The sequence below is a fragment of the Oncorhynchus mykiss genome, chromosome 20 (genome assembly GCF_013265735.2).
Source record: "Oncorhynchus mykiss isolate Arlee chromosome 20, USDA_OmykA_1.1, whole genome shotgun sequence".
NCBI classification, from domain to species: Eukaryota; Metazoa; Chordata; class Actinopteri; order Salmoniformes; family Salmonidae; genus Oncorhynchus; species Oncorhynchus mykiss.
In genome coordinates, this window is record NC_048584.1 from 30053271 (window position 1) to 30080996 (window position 27726).

The 27726-nt window shown below is 43.0% G+C and overlaps 2 protein-coding genes across 4 annotated transcripts in view; one reads left to right on the forward strand and one right to left on the reverse strand.

The window, feature by feature from the left end:
* msh6 (mutS homolog 6 (E. coli)) overlaps nt 1-6917 on the forward strand; it is a 34563-nt gene extending 27646 nt beyond the window's left edge. The window contains exons 15-20 of the mRNA XM_021576400.2: nt 905-1194; nt 1474-1591; nt 1890-1979; nt 2258-2412; nt 3685-3887; nt 6598-6917. Of these exons, the coding sequence (XP_021432075.2) occupies nt 905-1194; nt 1474-1591; nt 1890-1979; nt 2258-2412; nt 3685-3887; nt 6598-6679 (938 nt within the window). The 3' untranslated portion in view covers nt 6680-6917. The remainder of the gene's footprint in view (nt 1-904; nt 1195-1473; nt 1592-1889; nt 1980-2257; nt 2413-3684; nt 3888-6597) is intronic.
* fbxo11a (F-box protein 11a) overlaps nt 6856-27726 on the reverse strand; it is a 33589-nt gene continuing 12718 nt past the window's right edge. The window contains exons 2-21 of one of the 3 annotated variants that reach the window (XR_005037977.1): nt 21702-21832; nt 21099-21180; nt 20586-20730; nt 18729-18858; nt 15366-15449; nt 14973-15105; nt 14597-14703; nt 14190-14301; nt 13743-13849; nt 13488-13625; nt 11945-12162; nt 11593-11773; nt 11015-11137; nt 10801-10886; nt 10541-10617; nt 10023-10277; nt 9563-9670; nt 9322-9372; nt 8873-8971; nt 6856-8595 (exon numbers count right to left, since the gene is read on the reverse strand). Coding sequence is in view for 2 of the 3 variants with exons in the window: in XM_036956148.1 (XP_036812043.1) it covers nt 8466-8595; nt 8873-8971; nt 9264-9372; nt 9563-9670; nt 10023-10277; nt 10541-10617; nt 10801-10886; nt 11015-11137; nt 11593-11773; nt 11945-12162; nt 13488-13625; nt 13743-13849; nt 14190-14301; nt 14597-14703; nt 14973-15105; nt 15366-15449; nt 18729-18858; nt 20586-20730; nt 21099-21180; nt 21702-21832 (2555 nt within the window). In the remaining variant the exon portion in view is untranslated. Of the gene's footprint in view, nt 8596-8872; nt 8972-9263; nt 9373-9562; nt 9671-10022; nt 10278-10540; nt 10618-10800; nt 10887-11014; nt 11138-11592; nt 11774-11944; nt 12163-13487; nt 13626-13742; nt 13850-14189; nt 14302-14596; nt 14704-14972; nt 15106-15365; nt 15450-18728; nt 18859-20585; nt 20731-21098; nt 21181-21701; nt 21833-27726 lie in introns of all 3 variants that reach the window. The other 2 variants (XM_036956148.1, XM_036956149.1) reach the window with 2 other exon arrangements.

A 27726-nucleotide genomic window follows, 5' to 3' on the forward strand; every position in this document is an offset into this window, starting at 1 on the left:
TCCAGAAGGCGAGGTCAGTACAGGTGCATCAAAGCTGGGACCGAGAGACTGAAAAACAGCTTCTATCTCAAGGCCATCAGACTGTTAAACAGCCACCACTAACACTGAGTGGCTGCTGCCAACACACTGACTCAACTCCAGCCACTTTAATAATGGGAATGGTTGGGAATTGATGTAAAATATATCACTAGCCACTTTAAACAATGCTACTTAATATGTTTACATACCCTACATTATTTATCTCATATGTATATGTATATACTGTACTCTATCATCTACTGCATCCTTATGTAATACATGTATCACTAGCCACTTTAAACTATGCCACTTTGTTTACATACCCTACATTACTCTTCTCATATGTATATACTGTACTCGATACCATCTACTGCATCTTGCCTATGCCGCTCTGTACCATCACTCGTTCATATCTTTATGTACATATTCTTTATCCCTTTACACTTGTGTGTGTATAAGGTAGTAGTTTTGGAATTGTTAGCTAGATTACTCGTTGGTTATTACTGCATTGTCGGAACTAGAAGCACAAGCATTTCGCTACACTCGCATTAACATCTGCTAACCATGTGTATGTGACAAATAACATTTGATTTGATTTGAAATGGTATTAATTTGCATATTTCTGTTGATTCCCATATATTCCCGTTAATTCCCACGGAAAGTTTCCATCTCTGAATATTCCCCAAAATGTGCAACCCCAATCACAATATTAAATGCATTTGACATTTGGTCTATATTTTGTTATCGTCATGTGTTTTTTAAATACTATTTTGTAGGACGTAACTAACTTCAGACATGCATTTATACACAAACAACACATCTACATATATCCAAAAACAAAATGCATGTTTAAATACTAAGTTAGGGTCTGCTTTTACCTGTGTAGATGTGTTACTGAGTCTGACACGGTACAGCCAGGGGGGTGATGGAGGACCAATGGCACGGCCTCAAGTACTACTTCCTGGTGACATCAGCCAATCAGCAGCCTTCCTGGACTTGAGGGGCTCCCGCCACCCCTGTGTCACCAAAACCTTCTTCGGTGATGACTTCATCCCTAATGACATTGCTATTGGGTGCCCTGGCGGCGAGGAGGAGGGCCAGGAGGATAAAGGACATGCACCCTGCGTGCTGGTCACTGGGCCTAACATGGGAGGAAAGTCGACTCTTATGAGACAGGTATGGGTTTTTCTTTCAACTTTGTTTTTCCCAGAGAGAAAGTGGTTGTGCTGCAAGATCACACATTAAAGACAAACATTTAACGGGAATGGCAGTTGATCTTGAACCTCACCTAGGTCATGTGTGTACTTTTGCTTCTCCTGTAGTTGTTGGCTTGAAGTTGTTAGATTTCCATCTGTGGTGGTTCTGTGTTCCTGGCACAGTCTGGACTAATATGATTCTGGATTTCCTTGGTCCTGATGTGTAATTATTTCCTGTGCTTGGTCACTCCTCCCGCAGTGTGGTCTGGTGGTGGTCTTGGCCCAGTTGGGTTGCTATGTTCCTGCTGAGAGCCTGTCCTTTACCCCTGTGGACAGAGTCTTTACCCGGTTGGGAGCATCGGACCGTATCATGGCTGGTAAGGACTCGTACCCCACTCCCCAGCAAGTGAATGGGTGTGTTCCAATTCTTCTGAAGTGTGGACTTGTGCACTGCTCCCTGTGCATTTTAAAAGTATTTGATTGGTGTAAGCATGGGCAACTGGGAGTTTTGACCATATTTATTCCACCTTTCCTATTAAGTGTGACGTGACCAAGTACACACTTGGGGCATAAGGGTTGAGAATTGGGATACATAAGTGTTTTCCCCGAGTCCCAGGAGTTCCTTAAGATGTCCTCCTGAACTAAGTGAATGTAACCCTGGCCTGTGTGTTCCAGGGGAGAGCACCTTCTTTGTAGAGCTCAGTGAGACTGCAAGTATCCTCCACCATGGGACCAAGCACTCCCTGGTGCTGCTGGATGAACTGGGTAAACAACACATCTCTTATCTGTTTGTCTGTCTTAAATCTTTGTGTTGAATTCAACATGGTGTTGGTACTACAAGAAGATGTAGCTTTAGGGTTCATCCTCCACTTCTGAGGCATAGTTCTTTGGCCAGTTTCAGACCCAGAACTAGTTTGGAACTTAAAAGCATGATCAATGGAGATTCTCTTTTGAACATGTTTTTAAGTCAAATACTTCATCTGTGTCTGGGAAATCGGCCCATAAAGTTTAAGTGAGAGAGAAACTGATCCGTTGTGTTACAGGAAGGGGCACAGCCACATATGACGGCACAGCGATAGCCAGTGCTGTGGTGAACGAGCTGGCGAAAAGGATCTGCTGTCGGACCCTCTTCTCCACACATTACCACTCCTTAGTAGAAGACTACACCAACAACCCTGCTGTACGGCTCGGACACATGGTGAGGAGACGGCACACACACAAGCAAGCTCAATGATAATCAATACAGTACACGGACATAACAATTCAATGACAAATATTGTGCCTTTGGATTTTATACGGCTGGACACGTTATTTTCAGCTCTGTCAATCAATCACAAATTGTAGACTGTTTTATAGCCATATCAAATAATTCTGGGTAACAATTACGTACTTCTCTAACCAGGTTTCCAGCCAACCCTTTTTATGCGAATAAAGTACATGTCGGATAACAAATGGCAGGACTGATGGAAACTTTCCAAATGTCCACAAAACACATTCGCTAGACAATGTGGGATCTTTTTGTGTCGGTAAAATTAATTATGCTAGAAAATCCTTTTCTTCGCAAATATTGATAACCATCATATCATCTTGTGTTCCTCCTACTATGACTTGTCAGGAGAGCTTGCAGTTTTTTAGGCTACAGATTAAATCAGTTATGATGAACTTCATAGGCTGGTGAAAGTGCAAGGTGAGGAGCTTGATGCTCCTTTCCAATAAGGAGGATCTTATTCTATTCACATGATGATCGATGCTTGGCTGTCGTTTGACAAATAAAAAAAATGATTGCTCGTTTGTCCATAACAAATTCATGAAGGCTGTACGTGTGTTCTAGCCAACTGCACGTATATAGCGTTATTCATTGGCTAGACTAGAACGAACCTGCCAGTATCAGAGTGGGCACACTGGCTATATAACGCAAGAAAAATGCGATGGAAACCTATTTGACTTGTATTTTTTTTTATTTGGTACTCATGAATTTAACCGCAGTCTATTTTTATGTGCCTTACGTCATCTCACACATCCTTTTAAATGCAACAAGTACATTTTATGGAAACACATCTCTGGAAGGAACATTTGAATATAGTTTAATGGTTCGTTTTAAAAAAATATTTGAGTGAAAATCTGTCGCCAAATTGGATAAAAACCTAACTACTGTAATAGATTTCCATTTTTAAAATGGGCAAAAATTGCTTTTTAGCTAAACTTATTCTCAAGCAACAATTTTCCTAGGACTGTCGGGGAGGAGAAACTGAGAACTAGCTGTTATTAGCAGAGCAGTTTGGAACTCTTTGCTAATAGTCTATTAAGCAAACAGCAAACTTAATTGACTGCACTGGGCCTTTAATCAACCAGTCAGTCTTCACCTATCAGGCTTGTATTGTGGAGAAAGAAAGAAATGAGGACCCTAGCCAGGAGACCATCACCTTCCTCTAAGTTAAAGCAATTAACCTATCACTCTGTCCCCCCTCAGGCCTGTATGGTGGAGAATGAGGGAGATGAGGACCCTAGTCAGGAGACGATCACCTTCCTCTACAAGTTTATCGCGGGAGCTTGTCCTAAAAGCTACGGTTTCAACGCTGCTCGCCTCGCCAACCTGCCTGAGGATGTTATACAATCAGGCCACAGGAAGGCCAAGGAGTTTGAGAGGAGCACCATTTCCCTACGAGTCTTCAAGTATGTGTTAAACTGTAGTTAGTGAAGTCGGAAGTTTACATACACAGCCAAATACATTTAAACTCAGTTTTTCACAATTCCTGACATTTAATCCTAGTAAAAAATTCCCTGTCTTAGGATCACCACTTTTATTTTAAGAATGTGAAATGTCAGAATAATGTTAGTGATTTATTTAAGCTTTATTACTTTAATCACCTTCCCAAATTTGGAAGTATGCTTGGGGTCATTGTCCATTTGGAAGACCCATTTGGACCAAGCTTTAACTTCCTGACTGATGTCTTGAGATGTTGCTTCAATATATCCACATAATTTTCCATCCACATGATGCCATCTAGTTTGAAGTGCACCAGTCCCTCCTGCAGAAAAGCACCCCCACAACATGATGCTGCCACCCCCGTGCTTCATGGTTGGGGTGGCGTTCTTCGGTTTGCAAACTTCCCCCTTTTTCCTCCAAAAAACAGTTATATTTTTGTTTCATCAGACCGGAGGATATTTCTCCAAAAAATACAGTCTTTGTCCCCATGTGCAGTTGCAAACCGTAGTCTGGCTGTTTTATGGCGGTTTTGGAGCAGTGGCTTCTTCCTTGCTGAGCGGCCTTTCAGGTTATGTCGATATAGGACTCGGTTTACTGTGGATATAGATACTTTAGTGTGAAAAGTACAAATAAAAAAGTCTGTTCTTCTCTAGGAGACAGAACGCATCTCCTTCCTGAGCGGTATGACGGCTGCGTGGTCCCATGGTGTTTATACTTGCGTACTATTGTTTGTACAGATGAACGTGGTACCTTCAGGCATTTGGAAATTGCTCCCAAGGATGAACCAGACTTGTGGAGGTTTACAATTTGTTTTCTGATGTCTTGGCTGAGTGAGTTCTGTTGATTTCCCCATGATGTCAAGCAAAAAGGCACTGAGTATGAAAGTAGGCCTGGAAATACATCCACAGGTACACCTCCAATTGACTGAAATTATGTCAATCAGCCTATCAGAAGCTTCTAAAGCCATGACAATTTTCTGGAATTTTCCAAGGCAGTCAACTTAGTGTATGTAAACTTCTGAACCACTGGAGTTGTGATAGTGAATTCATCTGTAAACAATTACTTGTCATGCACAAAGTAGATGTCTTAACTGACTTGAAAAAACTATAGTTTGTTAACAAGAAATCTGTGGAGTGTTTGAAGCCAACCTAAGTGTATGTAAACTTCCGACTTCAACTGTACATGTAGAGAAGTAAACTGAGTATACCAAACATTAGGAACACCATAATATTGAGTTACCCACTCTGCCTTTTTGCCCTCAGAACAGTTTAAATTCGTCGAGGCATGAACTCTACAAGATGTCGAAAGCGTTCCACAAGGATGCTGGCCCGACGCTTCCCATAGTTGTCAAGTTGGCTGGATGTCATTTCGGTTGTGGACCATTCTTAATACACACAGGAGACTTGTGTGTGTGAAACCCAGCAGCGTTGCAGTTCTTGACAAACTGGTGCGCGTGGCACTGACATTTCTTGTCTTGCCAATTCCACTCTCTGAATGGCACACATACACAATTCATGTCTTAATCTGTCTCCTCCCCTTCATGAACACTGAACAAAAATATAAACAACATGAAAAGTGTTGGTCCTGTGTTTCATGAGCTGAAATAAAAGATCCCAGAAATGTTCCATAAGCACAAAGCTTATTTCTCTCAAATTTTGGGCAAAATGTGTTTACATCCCTGTTAGTGAGCATTTCTCCTTTGCCAAGATAATCCATCCACCTCACAGGTGTGGCATATCAAGAAGCTGATTAAACAGCACGATCATGTGCTGGGAACAATTAAAAGGCCACTCTAAAATGTGCAGTTCTGTTACGCAACACAATGCCACAGATGTCTCAAGTGGCGTACATTTGGCATGCTGACTGCAGGAATGTCCACCAGAGAATTGATTGTTTTAAACTTAGTTTTAGAGAATGTGGCAGTATGTCCAACTGGCCTCACAACCGCAGACTGTGAAACCATACAAGCCCAGGATCTCCCCATCCAGCTTCTTCTCCTGCGGGATTGTCTGAGACCTGCCACCCTGACAAAACTGTGTTTGCAAACTGTCAGAAACCGTCTCGGGGAAGCTCATCTTTGCTCGTCATCCTCACCAGGGTCTTGACTTGACTGTAGTTCGTCGTAATAGACTTCAGTGGGCATATTGCTCACCTTCGATGGCCGCTGGCATGCTGGAGAAGTGTGCTCTTCACGGTTGAATCCCGACAATTTGATTGCACAGAGACCTGTACATAATTTCTGGAAGCTGAAACTGTCCCTGTTTTTCCATGGCCGTCATACTCATCCGGAAATGTCATCCATTGATCATATTTGGGATGCTCTGGATCGGCATGTACCTGCTTCTGTCCAGCAACTTTGCATAGACATTGAAGCGTGGAACAACATTCTACAGGCCACAATCAACTCTATGCAAAGATGTCGCTGCCTGAGCCAGTCAGTATCTGGTGTTTCTGATCCACACCCCTTAATGTTTTTTACGGTATCTATTCCCAGTCATATGGAATTTATTTCTTTATGAACTGTAACTCAGTAAAATTAAGTTAACAAGTGACATCGATAAAGGACCATAGGGTTCACCTGGTCAGTCTGTCAGAGAAAGAGCAGGTGTTCTTAATGTTTTCTATACACAAGTCTTCAAGTAACTAGTGTTATTTTTCCATCTTTTTGCTCCACAGGAAACTGTGTTTGTATGCTGAAGACCCCACAGCAGCCAGTACACAGTTTGCCTTGCTCCTCCGGATGATCAGCAACCTGTGAAGATGAAGCTGTTTTGTTTTTTGGGCCTGTTCAAGAGAACGTTACATTTCTAATTTGAGTGTTGTATCGAGTAGAATAGGAAACTGTCTTCAGTCTATTTGCAACATTTAAAACCTCTAATCCATTTTCTTTGTAGTTTGTTCCTCTCCCCTTTCCATCATCACATCACTACTGTATTATGATCAAATAAAGTTTATTTAAAAAAGACCACTTTCCTCTCTAGGAAATTAAACCCTTTTAATTCACACTAGCATCTACAAAATGGTTATTGAATACTCCACAATATATTAAGTCTAGATGTTATGGTACATGCATACAATTCTGGCTGTTTGAGAACCCACAGTCACCGAAACACATGAATGGGAAAGCAATAACCATATACTGGTTATATTTAAGAGCTTTACTTTAGAAAAGGATCTCTGGCAGTGCTTTACTCCAATGTGAAAATATTTGCCTTAACCTGGGCTCAGATCGGTTTGTGTGGCATTGCCAACAGGAAATGACATACCCAGAGGTGTTTGCAAGACCGCTCTGGGACCAGGCTAGAAAAGCTGTGAGTTCACAAGACTTAGGGCTGGATTCAGTCGGTATCGCAGAAGATCTGCATTATAGCTCAATTTAAATGTTAAAGGCAATGTCATAGGTAAACGCTGCAGGTCGGCTCAGTCAAATGTCCTTTACATTTTAACGCATAAGATACCGATTGAATCCAACCCTTAATACTTTTGTCATTTATACAGAGGTTTACCTCCAGTGTGGTCCAAATAATAGGAAATATGTAGCAAAGCATTCATGGTTCCTTATCGCCATATTGCAGACAATTGTATTTGGGTGTTCAAAGAGTCAAAACAAAAATGGCCACAGTTCTAGATCAATTCTAAAGGTTAACAAGACCAATGTATTTTTCGCAGCTTTTCTTAAAATAGTCAACATTGCTGGAGAAAATGTTGCTTTGTTTTCTTTCACAGAAAGAATGTAGATACTGCGACATTCCACTTACACCAAGTCCATGGGGGGTAAAACCAAAAAAAAAAAACTAAGACATTCAAGTACAAAACTACATGAGAAAAGCATTTTAAAATCTTTTTTTCGTAAAAAAACCCCGAAGTGCTAGGTCATTTTTTTTCTGTAACCATACATATACCAGCACAACGGTTTGCTGCCTCCTCGTATGGCTCTGTACAATAACTGCAGTCTGACTTCACTTGCCCACTTTGCCAAGAAAGGGAGGGGCATTAAAATGTCTAGCGTCCATCCACAACTCCGCTATAAAGCTGAAATGCTTCCCATGAATTCTCCAACCTGAGTCAATATCTGACATGGCACACTATTCAGTTCATAGGGTACTTTTGACTAGGACCCTAATACTGACCCTGGTCAAAAGTAGTGCCTTATGAAGGGAATAAGAATACCCATTCATCACCGACCAAGTCCCATTGCCTCCTCGTCACCATGTTGCTGGGAAGGAAAATAAAAAGGGAGAAGCTGTGCAGGCAGTCAGTGCATCCACAGCAGAAATGTCATGTCTCCTTTCAGCTTGTCTTTGTCCATCACGACATCCATTTTTCCCCATATTTATTTACATTGTGATATTTATAAGTTTGTATTTTTCCATCCTCCCCATAGGTGGACTAGTTAGCTGAGCAAACATGAGTCTGTCCAAAATGACACCCTATTCCCTACAGTGCACTAGTTTTGACCAGGGCCAGCATAGGGTTTGAGTCAAAAGTAGTGCACTATATAGGGTAAAGGCCTGGAAGGGTCTTGGGGGGGGGGGGGGTCCAGCTCAGTTGTGTTGCAGCGTATTGGACTCTATAGGAGGGGCTGAGTCGTACAGTGTGTCTGTGTCATGCGTGGGCTCTCCGGCTAGCGTGCAGGGGTTTGACAACGTCCCGGCTCCACAGTCACAGAAAAATCTACAGTGAAGACAAAAGAAAGAATTATGCTGGAAATGACATGGAAGACTAAACTACCAACTGATCAGGTAGCCACTGAAATACTAGCAGACATCCAGTTGGCTCTAGACTAATTTTTAAAAATGTAAAGTCAATTACTGACGATATATTAACACGTTTGAATGCAACATTTCATTTGGCACAAGAGGAAGAGGTTCTGCAACAAAACCAGATATAATTTGCATATCTACAAAGTCATTTAGAATGAAGTATCGCTGTAAAATACAGAGTAACGTACCTATCATGCCTAATGAACTCGACGTCGTGCCCCTGGTGGCACTTCTTGATGCAGTTCACACAGATGGCGTTGCGGTCTGTTGTGTTACAGGTGTGACACCTGACCACACGGAGGGACAGAACAAAGAAACAGGTGATGAGCCAAACGAGTTGTCCAGGTCACATCAATTAAAGTGGACAGCTGGGGCAGAAAGCTGGATCAATGAGTTAGCCAGCTAACTGTCCAACATTGCTTGAAATAATGTTATCTTCAAAACATAGTGTTCTCAAATCAACCAGAAAGTGAAGAGTTAAGTGGCTGTTTATCAAAGTTTAAATGGCTAATTTAATAATCCTGCTTTCTGGAAAATCCCACTGGTAGAAGTTAGATATATAAGGTAAGAAATTATTACCTGTAAAAATCGTGCATTGGATAGCTGGTGTAACTTGAAATCTTGTACAGGCACTGACCTCTGCTCACAGCTTTTTCAATGGCATCTTGATTGTTCATTATTTTGTTATCTGGGGAGACAGGAGGTCAGGTGTAGTTGGATCAGTCCAGGTACAGAGAAGAAAAAATAATGAGGCAATTTAAGATAATTGAATTTTGACAAATACTACTTGATGTAAGTAGATCCTACAATGCTAGATTCCTGGAATAAAACATCCACAAATCACATCATGGTGACACATTATCCCCCCCCCCTCTTACCTTTCATTGTAACGTTGACACCAGATGCGAGAAACAACCCTCCAAAGCGGTTATTGAAGATCTGATTGCCCTCCAGGGTTGCCGTGGCATGATTGGTGATCTCAATACCTGGTGGACAGAGACAGGTCAGGATCAGCGTGGAGGAAGTGGAGATTCAGGCCTGACCCCTAAGCCCTATGCACTTGTGGAGATCCAAGAAGATTTGATTGGTATAAGCAACATGGTGAAACTTCCACATTTTGGATTGGGCCTCACTCTCTACTATTAATCAAAAGGATACAAAGCAAAATACTGCTAGGCTGTGTTCATTAGGGCACACAATGGAAAACAGAACATTTGGATTTCTTATTGGACAAATCCACGTAGTCCCTCTCCCTCTCATTTCATTCCTCTTTCCACCATATGGTGCCTAATGAACAGACCTGGATTGAACCCTGCTTTCTAGAATTACATAATGCACCTGCAGCGAAGCCGTCAAATATTCTGTTCTTCCTCAGGACGGGGTGGCTGTTGGTGCTGATGAGGACCCCTGCTTGGGCGTTCCTGAATATATCGTTCTCCTCCAGTAAACCCCGTCCTCCGTTGAATATACAGATGCCTCCGTCTCTCCCGTCGTGGATCTTATTCCTCCGGAGGGTGGGGTTGCTGTCAGTCTTTATCCACACCCCCGCCATGGCGTTGTCAAAGATCTCATTGTCCTCGATGAAGCCCAAACCTGAAACAGAGTCAATATATCAGCCAATGGGTCTCCCTTTCATTTATCCTGGTTAGAAGGTTCATGAGGGAGCATCTGAATTACACAGGATATTGATTGGTCCACTTCACTCAACCTGTGAGTCCAGGGTGTCTTCACTGTTCTGCACATGAATTTAAAATGTAGAAAGGTACACGTGTGCTTGCTTCACCCCTATCCAGACAAGATCAAGCAGTGTGAGAGGAGGATGGATAAAGACAGAATAAAAGATACTGGTTTCTCACCTGAGTTGTAAACCAGAATGCCTCCATTTTGACCTCCCCAGATCTTGTTCCGTCTGATTTTGGGATTGCTGCCAGTTCTGTTACAGTGGAAAACATTAACCATCAATCAATCAATGCATATAATAAAACATTGATAGTGCTATTACAAAGCTCATATCACTGTGATGTATTACAACATGCACTACATGATCTACACAGGTTGCCATTAGATCCCAGTGTATGGTTGGCCATTCATTTTGAGTTCCTGCTCTATCACTGACCTGATTTGAACTCCGGAGTACATGTGGTTGTAGATATCATTGTCCTCCAACACTCCATGGCCGTTGTCATAGAAGTAGACACCAACCTGTATGACCCACAAGGCCAAGTGTTTAGCTTGCAGGTTATGGTCCAATTTCATTCATTCATCTGTAAGAGATGAGTAGCCCATAGAGCCATCTGAACAGACAGACGGGTCTCTCTCCATCTCCGTACCTGTTTCCCACTGTGTATCCGGTTCCTCCTGAGGACAGGTGTGCTTCCTGTAGTCACCCAGACTCCTGCCAGCGTGTTGCTGTACACCTCGTTCTCCTCTATCACCCCCTGTCCCTTTTCATGCTACAGGGGAGACACACAGATTCATTACATTACTAATACCCTTATCCAAAGAGAACTGCCCCGTCTTTCAGAGTCCACTGACTACAAGATGGCTCTGTATCAATTTACATTGTCGTCATTTAGCAGACAGACACTCTTATCCAGAGCGACTTACAGGAGCAATTAGGTGTAAGTACCTTGCTCAAGGGCACATGGGCCGATTTTTCACCTAGTCGGCTGGGGATTAAAACCAGCAACCTTCGGTGTCTGACCCAACGCTCTTAGCCGCTTGGCTACCTGCCTAGCGTTTTAGAGCATTTTATTTTCAGACACTAATAAGGTGGGCTAGTAGTTAAAGATGCTAAAGGATTGCAAATAAACCACAGCTAAAAGTCTCATAAGTATTTGCTACGTATTTGACTACACGTTTTCTTTAAATACACATTTTTAAAAAGTTATAAGAAAGCCCTACTTACCACATAGATGCCCCCATGCTGTCCGTCGTGGATCTTGTTGTGTCGTACGATGGGGCAGCTGTTTGTCCTGATCTGGATCCCTGCCAAGGCGTTACCGTAGATGTCGTTCCCCTCGATGAGGCCTCGCCCATCACCGAATATGTAAACTCCACCCTGGTTACCGTTGAAGATTGCGTTGCCCCTGTGATTGACACAACGTGGAAAAATTTCATCAGAGTATCCATTTACACATCAGAATCAATATAAATGAATATCGGTTGTATAACAGACAACAGCGCAAGTGATATAAAAAGTGGGAAAGAGAAGGGAGGAGAGGGCGATAGAAAGTGTTTGACTTTAAAACCCCACTGACCTTATTGTAGGATCACTATTGGAGGTGATCCACACTCCAGCAAAGTTGTTTGCATAGATCTTGTTCTCGATGAACTGTCCTCGGCCCTTCTCGTGCACGTAGATCCCTCCCGTCTGTCCGTGGTGGATCTCACAGCGCACCACCGTGGGGTTGGCGTACGCCTTCACCTCGAAGCCAGCTATGCGGTTCCTGTGGATGTTGCAGCTCTCAAAATAGCCCTGCAGGGGGTGACAGTCACAGTCAGTCAAAATAATTAGAATGCCAAGGCTCTTTCTCAATTCTCTCTCCTTGCCTCCTTTTCCAAAAGCATTGGAGAAGATGGTCAGTGAGGAGGAACCTTGGACCTTCTCTAATACGTTTCAGAAGAGCAAGGTGCTAAACGGTTCTTTCCTCTTGAGAAAATTACCTCAATCCGATATCTTATGTAACTAAGCTACCGTGTGAGTAGGAACACATTTACATGTTTTTAAAAGGGAAAAGCTGTGGATTAAGGCTTATGTAACTAAAATCAGTGGTGCGTCTCTAAAACCTACACATGGATTAAACTGCAAGCCAACGCTTCTCTTGAAGAAGAAACGGCTGCAGACTGAGGTTCTACAGTACACTAAGGTTTTCCTCAATTCTTCTTTCCTTGTTACCTCGCATGCTCTCCTTCTCAAAACACATTGGAGAAGAAGGTCAGAGGGGAGAGACCTTGGATTTTCTCTAGCAATAGGTGAGAGGATGCAAGAGATGGTAAGATGAATTGAGATGGCGCCTTAAGGTTAAGTCACTACAGTAGACAATGAGCTGGCCACAATGGACCAATATGGAGTGTCATCTCAGTGGTAGCCAGACCAGACCAATAGAGACCAGACCAATATGGCGTGTCATCTCGGTGGTAGCCAGACCAGACCAATAGAGACCAGACCAATATGGAGTGTCATCTCAGTGGTAGCCAGACCAGACCAATAGAGACCAGACCAATATGGTGTGTCATCTCGGTGGTAGCCAGACCAGACCAATAGAGACCAGACCAATATGGTGTGTCATCTCAGTGGTAGCCAGATCAGACCAAGAGACCAGACCAATATGGAGTGTCATCTCAGTGGTAGCCAGACCAGACCAATAGAGACCAGACCAATATGGTGTGTCATCTCGGTGGTAGCCAGACCAGACCAATAGAGACCAGACCAATATGGTGTGTCATCTCGGTGGTAGCCAGATCAGACCAAGAGACCAGACCAATATGGAGTGTCATCTCGGTGGTAGCCAGATCAGACCAATAGAGACCAGACCAATATGGAGTGTCATCTCGGTGGTAGCCAGACCAGACCAATAGAGACCAGACCAATATGGTGTGTCATCTCGGTGGTAGCCAGACCAGACCAACAGAGACCAGACCAATATGGTGTGTCATCTCAGTGGTAGCCAGATCAGACCAACAGAGACCAGACCAATATGACGTGTCATCTCAGTGGTAGCCAGACCAGACCAATAGAGACCAGACCAATATGGAGTGTCATCTCGGTGGTAGCCAGACCAATATGGAGTGTCATCTCACCATGCCGTGGTCGAAAGTGAAGACGCCCACGTCTCTGCCATGGTGGATGTGGTTCCGTCTGATGATGGGGTTGCCATGGTTTTTCACCCAGATCCCAGCCAGAGCGTTGTTGGAGATCTCGTTGTCCTCATAGATACCCTGGAAACAGAGTGTCAGTTTCACAGCAGAATCTTGGAAATGGGATTATTTGAGTTATCAAGTGCCATAAGGAAAGAGAGGTGTGTGTGTATGTGTGTGTGTGTTTGCATTACCTACCTGTGCATGGTCGGTAATGTAAAGCCCCACGTTCTCACAGTCGCTGATGTTGCAGTGTTTAATGGTGGGACAAGCTCCCTGGCCGCTCACACAGACCGCTGAGCCCACTGAAATAAACAGGTGCAGAGCCAGCAAGGTCAGCATGCTAGAGCCATGTGAATCGACTAAGTTAGACTTCTCAGACAGATACCAACTGTCTCAATTGAATGTGTTGAAGACACTGAAAATAGCTAGCATAGCTCCAGCTTTATTTTAAAGAGTAGAAGCCTATGTGCTATGATAATTATTATGCATTTGGGAGTCAAAATGCAATCCAAAATGAAAAGGCCCTATAAATAACCAAATCAATCAATTCCCCATAATTGGACTGCACTAAGTAGGTCAGAGGGTAATACTATGTTTTATGAAAGGCATGTAGGTCTGGGGAGACATTGTGTTGTAAGGTACCTGTGCAAGTGCTGCGTATGATACAGTGGTCAATGCTGGGGCTGCAGTTGACTGTAATCTCCAGACAGTGGTGGGCGTTGTGGTGCTGGGCAGACTTATCGTCAGGATTAAACTAAAGGACCACAAACATACGGGAGTTAGACAAGCTAATTACATGACTAAGATATTACTAAGACATGACAAACGTCAGGCTAAAAGTCCATAAAAGCTTCTGCTAAATGGCATATATTATATTACTAAGATATGAGTCATGTTCATAACATATGACTAACAACCACAACTGATATGTCAAGACTGCCCTTTGTTTCAGACCAGCTGTATTTATAATGACATGTGGACCACTAATGTACAGAGTTCCTGCATACAGCCAGGCAGCTAGGCTAGAGCCATATTACATAATAGCTCACCTTGATGGTCATGTAGCCAACGTACGCGTCCTCTGAGCCCTCCATGAAGACAAACGTGGAGTCTCTGGTGTTCTCAATGATCACTTTGTCCGCTACTTTACCGGGTGCTGTTGACAAATGAACGTCGTTAGGATTAAAAGGGCGAGGTTGGGAAGACAACATCGAGCTAAAAGGTGTCCAGCAATGACAATCAATTAACCTAGTTAACAGGTCAAGTGGTATAACTCAGTGGGGGTACTTGAGAAGACTCCTGAGACCACAGGCTTACAAGCAGAGCAAAATGTATTTGGTGGTACAGTAACCCAAAAAGGTTGGGAACCACTGGTACAGATAGACAACGAACAGACAGTAGGGCAACTCAATAATGAATACGTGCCAGCTCCGATCATTGTGATGGGTGACTCTATGTAGATCCACTCGTCAGTGTAGACCCCTGAGTGGACGAATATGAGGCCGTCAAAGTGGGCCTCCTGAACACCCCCCAGTGCATCCTCTATGGTGTCATAGTACTGAGGAAGAGGCAGAACAGAGAAGTGTGTTAAAGCCAAGTCACAGTGAACACATGATGACAAATCACTCAATAACAACCTTAAAACAAACAGAACTCTCTGGGCCAGTTTCCCAGATTAAGAAGCCTAAACTAAAAAGTTAGGCCAATATAAATTGACATTCTTCAATCAGTGTGCATTTTAGTACAGGACTAGGCTCAATCTGTGTCAAGGAAACTGGTCCTTAAACTCTCTGAAACAAACAAACAAACAACTCTTACAAGCATGTTCTCTCTTCCTTTGTATCTGGCAGGATTACTGTAGAAGTGTTCTGCGAAGCCCGTCTTCACATGTGCTCCTTTATACTGAAAGCAGAAAAATAATGAATCTAGCCATTGCTATTATTACACAGTAATACTTATGGTGAGATTCCTACTAGAATCACAGCAACCTCAAGTGATATTAGACTCCACTGGGACTACTTGCGCCATAGAATTACTGGGGCTCTGTTCCTGCATGCATACGTCTGTACAAACCATTGACAGTACGTTTTAGCCGCAGCAGTATCTACAATGCATTCAGAAAGTATTTAGACCCCTTCACCTTTTTCACATTTGTTACAGCCTTATTCTAAAATGGATTAAATACACAATTTCCCTCAATCTACACACAATACTACAAAATGACAAGATTTTTTGCAAATGTACTACAACCCCCCCCCCCCCCCCCCCCCCCCCCCCCGAAATACCTTATTTTCATAAGTATTCAGACCCTTTCCTATGAGACTCGAAATTGAGCTCAGGTGCATCCTGTTTCCATTGAGCATCCTTGAGATGTTTCTACAACTTGATTGGAGACCACCTGTGGTAAATTCAATTGATTGGACATGATTTGGAAAGGCACACACCTGTCTATATAAACTCCCACAGTTGACAGTGCATGTCAGAGCAAAAACCAAGCCATGAGGTTGAAGGAATTTTCCATAGAGTTCTGAGACAGGATTGTGTGGAGGTACAGATCTGGGGAAGGGTACCAAAATATTTCTGCAACATTGAAGGTCCACAAGAACACAGTGGCCTCCCATCATTCTGAAATGGAATAAGTTAGGAACCACCAAGAGTCTTCCTAGAGCTATCCGCCCGGTCAAACTGAGCAATCGGAGAAGGGCCTTGGTCAGGGAGGTGACCAAGAGCCCGATGGCCACTCTGTCAGAGCTTCAGAGTTCCTCTGTGGAGATGGGAGAACCTTCCAGAAGAACAACCTTCCAGAAGGACAACCATCTCTGCAGCACTCCACCAATCAGGCCTTTTAAGGTAATGACCTGACGGAAGCCACTCCTCAGTAAAAGGCACATGACAGCTCGCTTGGAGTTTGCCAAAAGTCACCTAAAGGACTCCAAGGCCATGAGAAACAAGATTTTCTGGTCTGATAAAACCAAGATTGAACTCTTTGGGCTGAATGCCAAGCGTAATGTCTGGAGGAAACCTGGCACCATCCCTACGGTGAAGCATGGTGGTGGTAGCATCATGCTGTGGGGATGTTTTTCAGCGGCAGGGACTTGGAGACTAGTCAGTACAGAGAGATCCTTGATGAAAACCTGCTCCAGAGCTCTCCGGACCTCAGACTGGGGTGAAGGTTCCCCTTCCAACAGGACAACGACCTTAAGCACACAGCCAAGACAACGCAGGTGTGGCTTTGGGACAAGTCTCTGAATGTCCTTGATTGGCCCAGCCAGAGCCTGGACTTGAACATCTCTGGAGAGACCTGAAAATAGCTGTGCAGCAACGCTCCCCATCCAACCTGACAGAGCTTAAGAGGATCTCCAGAGAAGAATGGGAGAAACTCCCCAAATACAGTTGTGCCAAGCTTGTAGCATCATACCCAAGAAGACTCAAGGCTGTAATCACTGCCAAAGGTGCTTCAACAAAGTACTGAGTAAAATGTGATATTTCAGTTTTTAATTTGAATACATTTGCAAATTTTGCTTTGTCATTATGGGGTATTCTGTGTAAATTGATGAGGATAAAAACATTTAAAAAATAAAATTTTTAGAATAAGGCTTTAACAAATCAATTTGTATTTGTCACATGCGCCAAATACAACAGTGAAATGTCTACTTACAAGCCCTTAAGAAAAAAAGTGTTAACTCTATTGTTAGTTAAGAAAGTATTTACTGAAGTAAAAAATAAATAGATAAAATAAAAAATAATTAAGGAGCAACAATAAAATAACAGTAGCGAGGCGATATACAGGGGGTACCGGTACAGAGTCAATGTGCGGAGGGGGCACCGGTTAGTCCAGGTAATATGTAGGTAGAGGTAAAGTGACTATGCATGGATAATAAACAGAGTAGCAGAGTAACAGAGTAAAAATGGGGATGGGGACAATGCAAATAGTCCGGGTAGCCATTTGATTAAGTGTTCAGCAGTCTTACGGCTTGGGGGTAGATGCTGTTAAGAAGCCTTTTGGACCTACACTTGGCCCTCCGGTACTGCTTGCCGTGAAGTAGCAGAGAGCAGTCTATGACTAGAGTGGCTTGAGTCTTTGGCAATTTTTGTGACACAGCCTGGTATAGAAGTCCTGGATGGCAGGAACCTTGGCCCCAGTGATGTACTGGGCCGTACACACTACCCTCTGTAGTGCCTTGCGGTCGGAGGCAGAGCAGTTGCCATACCAGGCGGTGATGCAACCAGTCAGAATGCTGGTGGTGCAGCTATAGAACGTTTTGAGGATCTGAGGACCCAAATCTTTTCACTCTCCTGCGGGGGAATAGGTTTGTCGTGCCCTCTTCACAACTGTCTTGGTGTGTTTGGAACATGACAGTATGTTGGTGATGTGGACACCAAGGAACTTGAAGCTCTCAACCTGCTCCACTACAACCCCGTAGATGACAATGGGGGCGTGCTCGCTCCTCTTTTTCTGTAGTTGTTATCCTGGCACCACACTGCCAGGTCTTTGACCTCCTCCCTATAGGCTGTCTCATCGCTGTCGGTGATCAGGCCTACCACCGTTTTGGCGTCGGCAAACTTAATGATGGTGTTGGAGTCGTGTTTGGCCAGGCAGTCATGGGTGAACAGATAGTACAGGAGGGGACGGAGCACGCACCCCTGCGGGGCCCGTGTTGAGAATCAGCGTGGCAGATGTGTTGTTACCTACCCTTACCACCTGGGGGCGGCCCGTCAGGAAGTCCAGGATCCAGTTGCAGAGGGAGGTGTTTAGTTCCAGGGTCCTTAGCTTAGTGATGAGCTTTGAGGGCACTATGGTTTTGAATGTTGAGCTGTTGTCAATGAATAGCATTCTCACGTAGATGTTCCTTTTGTCTAGGTGGGAAAAGGCAGTGTGGAGTGCAATAGAAATTGCATCATCTGTTGGGGTGGTATCCAAATTGGAGTGGGTCTAGAGTTTTTGGGATAATGGTGTTGATGTGAGCCATGACCAGCCTTTCAAAGCACTTCATGGCTACAGACCTGGGGTCTGAATACTTTCTGAATGGACTGTATATGGTTGAGTAACAGTGAAGGTAGAGGTCAGAGGTAATTGTTTGTAAACAATCACTGTCCTGAGATCAGAGGTAACAGTGAGAGTATAGAGGACAGAGGTGAGTAACAATTAGGACAGTTGGGGTATAGAGGTCATAGTCCTACCAGCTGCTGAAAGCTCTCTTTCCATGGGTTGGGCTGCTCGTACTCCTCTGGGTTAATCTGGAAGAACTTCCCCGCCTCAGGGTGCATCATGGGACGCGTGTACTCAAACACATCCATGTACAGCCTCTTCCTGTGAAGCAAAGCAAGGCACACAGACAGACACCATCAGACAGGGTTACTTCACTATGTGATCTAGATTAGATTTTGTGCATCGGCTTGCTGAAACTGCTGATTAACTGAGTGGTGCGGGAGGGACTTGAATGGGGATGTCCATTCTATTGCTATGGTCTCACCATCCATCCATCCAGTCAGAACGAATGGCAGTGTGTCTCACCATCCAGACACACACAACCAGTCAAACCAGGCTGGTCTTGGCTCACTTCAACACCATCATCCCGGAAACCTTAGATCCACTACAAATCGCATACCGCTCCAACAGATCCACAGATGGCATAATCTCAATCCACACTGCCCTTTCCCATCTGGACAAAAATAACACCTATGTGAGAATGCTATTCATTGACTACAGCTCAGCATTCAACACCATAGCGCCCACAAAGTGCATTACTAAGCTAAGGACCCTGGGACTAAACACCTCCCTCTGCAACTGGATCCTGGACTTCCTGACGGGCTGCCCTCAGGTGGTAAGGGTAGGCAACGACACATCTGCCACGCTGACCCACAACACAGGGGCCCCTAGGGATGCATGCTCAGTCCCCTCCTGTACTCCCTGTTCACCCATGACTGCGTGGCCAAGCATAACTCCAACACCATCATTAGGTTTGCTGACGACACAACAGTGGTAGGCCTGATCACCGACAACGATGAGACCGCCTATAGGGAGGAGGTCAGAGACCTGGCAGTGTGGTGCCAGGACAACCACCTCTCCCTCAATGTGAGCAAGACAATGGAGCTGATCGTGGACTACAGGAAAAGGAGGGCCGAACAGGCCCACATTAACATGACAGGGCTGAAGTGAAGTGGGTTGAGAGTTTCAAGTTCATTGGTGTCCACATCACCACCAAACTACCATAGTCCAAACTCACCAAGACAGTCGTGAAGAGGGCACGACAACACATTTTCCCCCTCAGGACACTGAAGAGATTTGGCATGGGTCCCCAGATCCTCAAAAAGTTCTACAGAGGCACCATTGAGAGATTCCCGAATGGTTGCATCACCGCCTGGTATGGCAACTGTTCAGCATCTGACCATAAGGCTCTACAGAGGGTAGTGTGTATGGACCAGTACATCACTGGGGCCAAGCGTTCTGCCATGCAGGACCTATATACTAGGCGGTGTCAGAGGAAGGCCCAAAAAATTGCCAGAGACTCCAGTCACCCAAGTCATAGATTGTTCTCTCTGCTACCGCACGGCAAGCGGTACCGGAGCGCCAAGTCTAAATCCAAAAGGATCATTAACAGCTTTTACCCCCAAGCCATAAGACTGGTGAACAATTCATCAAATGGCCACCCGGACTATTTACATTGAACCCCCCCCCCGCCCGTTTTTACACTGCTGCTACTCGCTGTTTATTATCTATGCATAGTCATTTTATCCCTACTTACATGTACAAATTATCTCAACTAACCTGTACCCCCACACATTGACTCGGTACCGGTACCCCCTGTATAAAGCCTCGTTGTTATTTTGTGTTACTTTTTATGACATTTTTTTGTTTATTTAGTAAATATTGTCTTAACCATTTCTTGAACTACGAAGTTGGTTAAGGGCTTGTAAGTAAGCATTTCATGCTAAGGTCTACACCGGTTGTATTCTGTGCATGTGACAAATACAATTGAATTTGAAACAGACAGGCAACCAGACAGTGACACAGGGACAGCTGAACCAGCCACTCACCAGAGGATGGGGTCATTGGCCAGTTCACTGAAGCGTTTGCAGACACATGCTGCGCGACACAGGTCCTGCTCCAGCAGGTAGGAGAAGATCTTCAGAACCACCTCGTCTGGCAGCTTCTCCTCGAGGTAGTGCTCCGCAGGTGCTGCTAGTGGTGAAAGCAACGAGATGGACACTTTATTAATGGAGGTTTTCACACATCCAAAGTAATAACAGGAGCGGGACAGAAAGAGTGTCCAACACAGAGCAGGGTCATTTTTAACCTCCAATTCTCATAACACGTTAACCAACATCTTCAACAACTCTCCAAAACCTTTGTCGTTGGTTTTACTCTATTGTGTATGTCATTGTGGTGAGGTTGTGTAATGGATTGTATCCCTTTAAGGGTTCCTAACAGTTCCTCTCCTAACTCTTCCTTTTCACAGCCAAGCACATCGGTGAGGTGAGAAGTGACAGGACAATGATTCTAATAAATCAAAATTCAACAAAAAGTTAAAGATCAAAGTATTATTTTACCTGGTAAATCTTGAGACTTTCCTGACACTCGGGCACGTTTTGCCCGATGGCCAAAGTCTTCTGTGGCTGAAGTGGAAGCACCCTGCGCATTAAAAATAAAAAGATGGTTATAAGCCTTGATAGCTTTGACCCGTTTTGATAGAACAGACAGTGGTCATCTGCTTAAAACGACTGTATCAATATTTCAGCATTGTTTTTAATAAATCAAATTCTTCAATTAATCACTACCGCTAGTGAAATACTAATCAATTATGCAGAGACAAAAGATGAATTATCAAATTCAGCCCGTGGGTGAAAGGATGACATGCTAAAGACACCTTTGTGGGTGGAATGCATTTCCCACTGATATTGCTCAACAGTCTAGGTTATAATGTCTGCAATATGTCTTTATAACCAGTGGCACTCAACAGCCCGAGTTAAGTGAGCTGATTCATTATGGCAGATCCATGTTCAGCAGGCAAACAGATAGAAATGTCATGAGTAGAGCTAAAATTAGTCATTATTCTACATGTCAGAGGCATCATGTTTGTTTTACATAACACATGTCTATATAGTGCACTATATAGGCAGCCATTTGGGACACATTCCATTCTAATGACTCACCTCCATGTTAGTCTTTGCTGGACACGCTGCTGTTCTCTTGGGTAGTAGAGACTTTCTTCGAAGTTGGTACGGACTATTCTGAGCTCCTGGACCTGATTCTTCTGCAACCATATCTGCAGGGACGTCCTCATCTGGACGAGAGGAAGAGAGGACACAGTCAAAACAACCATATCTGCAGGGACGTCCTCATCTGGACGAGAGGAAGAGAGGACACAGTCAAAACAGCCATATCTGCAGGGACGTCCTCATCTGGACAAGAGGAAGAGAGGACACAGTCAAAACAGCCATATCTGCAGGGACGTCCTCATCTGGACGAGAGGAAGACAGTCAAAACCCTCTTAGCTTAAGCTACGACTAGTAGAAATGTTACGGCTGCACCGTAGTGAGCTACAGTTCCTCTGCACAGCGCTAAAATCTTTCACAGTACAGTTTTAGAAGTCGGCATGCCTCTCAGATCGCTGACTGACAGCAGAGTATTCGCCTTCATTCCGGTCAGTATCCTCTAAATAAAAGAGGAATACGTGAAGAATGAACGTTAGCTACATGAAGTAGCTAAGAGAAAACATTTCATGTAGTCCAAGGTCCCCTAGGAAACACTGCTTCCTACCCTGTCACAATAACTGCTCCCTGGCATTTTAAATTTGTTGTCATGTCAAACACTGTATTCAAAGAACTATAGATTTAGAATAATCATTCTATTTCCATGATTCCAACAGTTCACCAAAGTGTTTTGCTCAAAATCACAAGTCAATCGCAATTGCAAAGTTTGGTAGAAAATAATGCCTAGACTGTTTGCCCATATCGTGTAGCCCTATGTGGCAGTGTGGAAATGAGCTCAAATTAAAATTGTTTTATACTATTTAATTCAACCAAAAACTATCAGAATGGAGAAAGACCCATTGAAATCACTTAGAATATGTGTGATGTAGGGTTGGCCCCATTTAGTCGACCAGTCGCAATTATTTGTATTCATTTTTTTTATGGTGCACAAGACACCTATCTGACTTGCGCCTGACTGAGTGGACTAATCCATTGCAGAGGCCATGTGGATGGCACAGTCCACCACTAAGACGTGATACTGAAATTGTATATGGTTATATTATATTTAAAAAAATGATGGTGCATCACTAATAAATCAAATATTATTTTATAACAAATGCACTCTCCCACATTGGATACAGTCGCTGTCCGCAGTTCTGAAACAATCTTCAGAGCACCGTAGAATTTGCGCCTTTCCCTATGTTGCTATGTGCATAATAGAAAAGTTAAACAGCATATTGAGATTGAGAACAATGCGGTGGAGGCAGCAGCAGCAGAGATGAGTAAACAGCCCTTGCATTAACCTAATTGTCTAAGAAAAGTGAGGAGAGAAGAAATCAACTTAATTAGGTCTATAATCAATAACCCAACTTAAATGTGCCTGGCTTTATAAATCATCCCTATACAGTGGGGCAAAAAAGTATTTAGTCAGCCACCAATTGTGCAAGTTCTCCCACTTAAAAATATGAGAGAGGCCTGTAATTTTCATCATAGGTACACTTCAACTATGACAGACAAAATGAGACAAAAGAATCCAGAAAATCACATTGTAGGATTTTTAATGAATTTATTTGCAAATTATGGTGGAAAATATTTGGTCACCTACAAACAAGCAGGATTTCTGGCTCTCACAGACCTGTAACTTCTTCTTTAAGAGGCTCCTCTGTCCTCCACTCGTTACCTGTATTAATGGCACCTTTTTGAACTTGTTATCAGTATAAAAGACACCTGTCCACAACCTCAAATAGTCACACTCCAAACTCCACTATGGCCAAGACCAAAGAGCTGTCAAAGGACACCAGAAACAAAATTAAGCAGTTAAGCAGATTGGTTTGAAGAAATCAACTGTGGGAGCAATTATTAGGAAATGGAAGACATACAAGACCACTGATAATCTCCCTCGATCTGGGGCTCCACGCAAGATCTCACCCCGTGGGGTCAAAATGATCACAAGAACGGTGAGCAAAAATCCCAGAACCACACGGGGGGACCTAGTGAATGACCTGCAGAGAGCTGGGACCAAAGTAACAAAGCCTACCATCAGTAACACACTACGCCGCCAGGGACTCAAATCCTGCAGTGACAGACGTGTCCCTCTGCTTAAGCCAGTACATGTCCAGGCCCGTCTGAAGTTTGCTAGAAAGTATTTGGATGATCCAGAAGAAGATTGGGAGAATGTCATATGGTCAGATGAAACCAAAATATAACTTTTTGGTAAAAACACAACTCGTTGTGTTTGGAGGACAAAGAATGCTGAGTTGCATCCAAAGAACACCATACCTACTGTGAAGCATGGGGGTGGAAACATCATGCTTTGGGGCTGTTTTTCTGCAAAGGGACCAGGACGACTGATCCGTGTAAAGGAAAGAATGAATGGGGACATGTATAGTGAGATTTTGAGTGAAAACCTCCTTTCATCAGCAAGGGCATTGAAGATGAAACGTGGCTGGTTCTTTCAGCATGACAAGGATCCCAAACACACCGCCCGGGCAACGAAGGAGTGGCTTCGTAAGAAGCATTTCAAGGTCCTGGAGTGGCCTAGCCAGTCTCCAGATCTCAACCCCATAGAAAATCTTTGGAGGGAGTTGAAAGTCCGTGTTGCCCAGCAACAGCCCCAAAACATCACTGCTCTAGAGGAGATCTGCATGGAGGAATGGGCCAAAATACCAGCAACAGTGTGTGAAAACCTTGTGAAGACTTACAGAAAACGTTTGACCTCTGTCATTGCTAACAAAGGGTATATCACAAAGTATTGAGATAAACTTTTGTTATTGACCAAATACTTATTTTCCACCATAATTTGCAAATAAATTCATTAAAAATCCTACAATGTGATTTTCTGGATTTTAAAAAGTTTTTGGCTGTCATAGTTGAAGTGTACCTATGATGAAAATTACAGGCCTCTCTCATCTTTTTAAGTGGGAGAACTTGCAATTGGTGGCTGACTAAATACTTTTTTGCCCCACTGTATATCTACATAAATAAGACAGATCCTGCTTCTGTTGCTTGTTTAAGTGTTTGTTTAATAGCCTACTGATTCCATGAGCACCAAGCCTCATGCAACAGCAAATGTCAGATAAAGCAATTTCACAGATTGAGCTGTTTCTAATCTTTGCTAGGCTGTAATAAAGGCTTGACACATTTTTTACATTAGAACAGACTGGTATTACTTAACATTTATTCAGTGTTGTTTACACTGTTCAAAACAGGCAGAAAAATAACTAATCTAACATCTGCACACAGCTCTCGCTCCTACCCTCTTCTTATTGTTATTATTACAATCCTCATTATAATAATGTAATGTTGTTATCAGCAGGCTTAGTATAGCAGCCTTGTGTAACCATCATCGAGCTGTCGGCCTAAGAGCGCGTCCTGTTTAGTCTTAATTCCGTAACTTACTTGGGCCTATATTTCAATATATAGGCTACAATATCAATCAATCATTCATTCCATCACACAAGACAATCATGCTTTGAAATGCAATCCAGGATTGTAGTTTAAAAATTAAACAAAAATGGAGCTTTGAATAATTAGCCTAAACAATAAATCAACCGCAATTCACGAATGCATGCAACCGTTGTTATACCGCTGTAATAAAAGGTTGATATTAATAAAATAATATTAAAAATTATGTTAAAACAGACTGTCTGATACACTTATTTAGTGTTGTTTACACTGTTTTAAAAAATTGTAATCTAACAGCAACTGTTCGTTCGGGCACAATACTCTCGGGATGCGTGATCCTATACTCTCGTTTATCTGGATTTCCAGTAGTTTCCACAACTAAGTCAAATATCTTCTACAGATCTGACTTCCTTTTTCCCTCCTGGGCAACCAGTAAACATTCACCCGTTACAAGTTTCTTTTTCACATGCGCCGCATCCATTTTGCTGTCATGTGTTACTGTGTTCGGAGTTTGTTATAACCAATTTATTGAGGTGATTATGATAGGCTATAGCTCAGGCCATATTGTTCACATGCATGCGATGCTTACATGTTTCACGTAAAGAGAGCTAGGGTTGAGCGAATAGTGAATGTTTTTCCTAAACAAATTAGGGATTTCAGTAACAGAACTTTTCAGTCAAACAAGTAAGTAACCAAATGGCTGAAATGATGTAGAGGCTTCAGCACGGACAGCGCAATAAACACTTGCTGTGGTGCCTTTTCGCTGCAGTAGGGAGGAGATAGAGACAACGTGCACCAGTCACACGCTGTCATTTGTTCTTTAAACAGTGTGACCATCAGGCTCTTTGAGTAATTTGTGTGTCTTTATTATCTAATCAAACAGTGTGCTTAAAGCATTAGACAAGGTCAGTGGGGCAGCAGGTAGCCTAGTGGTTAGAGTGTTGGGCCAGTAACTGAAAAGTTGCTAGATCAAATCCCCGAGCTGACAAGGCAGATAACCCACTGTTCCTAGGCTGTCATTGAAAATAAGAATTTGTTCTTAATTGACTTGCTTAGTTAAATCAAAGGTCAAATAATAAATAAAAGTACATATGTAGTTGATTTTATTCAAACACATAGGGTGTATATCTATATGAAAAAAATGTGTTTAAATATTTCAACCAATTGATTGGTCAAAAGAACAGGACGACTCTCGGTCAACTAAGATTTTTTTTTTTTTGTCGGGACAGCCCTAATTGTTGCTACCCTAGGGCCACGCACTATTCAAAGCAAATTTAGAACTTTTATTTTTCAAAAACATAAAATAACGTCAATTTAAAAATAGGATATTTTGGTCATATTGCCCGGCCCTAGTATATACACACCATATACAGTGGTGTAAAGTTCTTATGTAAAAGTACTTTAAAGTACTACCGAAGTAATTTTTTGGGGTATCTGTACTTTACTTTTACTTCACTACATTCCTGTCATGGAAAGCACCTAAAGAAAATGATGTACTTTTTACTCCATACATTTTACCTACACCAAAAAGTACTTGTTACATTTTGAATGCTTATGTCAAGCCTTTATTACAGCCTAGCAAAGATTAGAAACAGCTCAATCTGTGAAAATGGTCCAACGGCGCCCGGGGAACAGTGGGTTAACTGCCTTGCTCAGGGGCAGAACGACAGATTTTTACCGTGTCAGCTCGCAGATTTGATCGGCTACTGGCCCAATGCTCTAACCACTAAGCTACCTGCCCTCTCCATCCCTGGTCATCCCTACTGCCTCTTATCTGGTGGACTCACTAAACACAAATGCTTTGTTTTTAAATTATGTCTGAGCGTTGGAGTGTGACCCTGGCTATCTGTAAATAAATAAAAACAAGAACATTGTGCTGTCTGGTTTGCTTAATAGAAGGCATTTTAAAATTATTAGTACATTTACTTTTGATACTTAAGTATATTTAAAACCAAATACTTTTAGACTTTTACTGAAGTATTATTTTACTGGGTGACTCACTTTTACTTGTCATTTTCTATTAAGGCATCTTTACTTTTACTTAAGTATGAGAATTGAGTACTTTTTCCACCACACAATGGTTTTTCTATACTGTTGAAACTATTTCTTAGAAGTTTTTCAATAAATGTTCATATTTGAAGCTACTTAAGTGAATACCTGCAGTTAACTTGTGCAATACGTTAGGAGATAATTAAAAACACGTTCTTAATTTCACCAGTCACATTATGAAGCTTACCGTAGTTCACGGCATGTGTTTGTAAAGAGCACAATAGGAGAAAGCGGGAGCAGGTGAATCCAGCTGTGTATCGACAGGGCTGCGTGTTATATTGAAAGTCAGCTGTGTATCGACAGGGCTGCGTGTTATATTGAAAGTCAGCTGTGTATCGACAGGGCTGCGTTTTATATTGAAAGTCAGCTGTGTATCGACAGGGCTGCGTGTTATATTGAAAGTCAGCTGTGTATCGACAGGGCTGCGTGTTATATTGAAAGTCAGCTGTGTATCGACAGGGCTGCGTGTTATATTGAAAGTCAGCTGTGTATCGACCGGGCTGTGTTTTATATTGAAAGTCAGCTGTGTTTT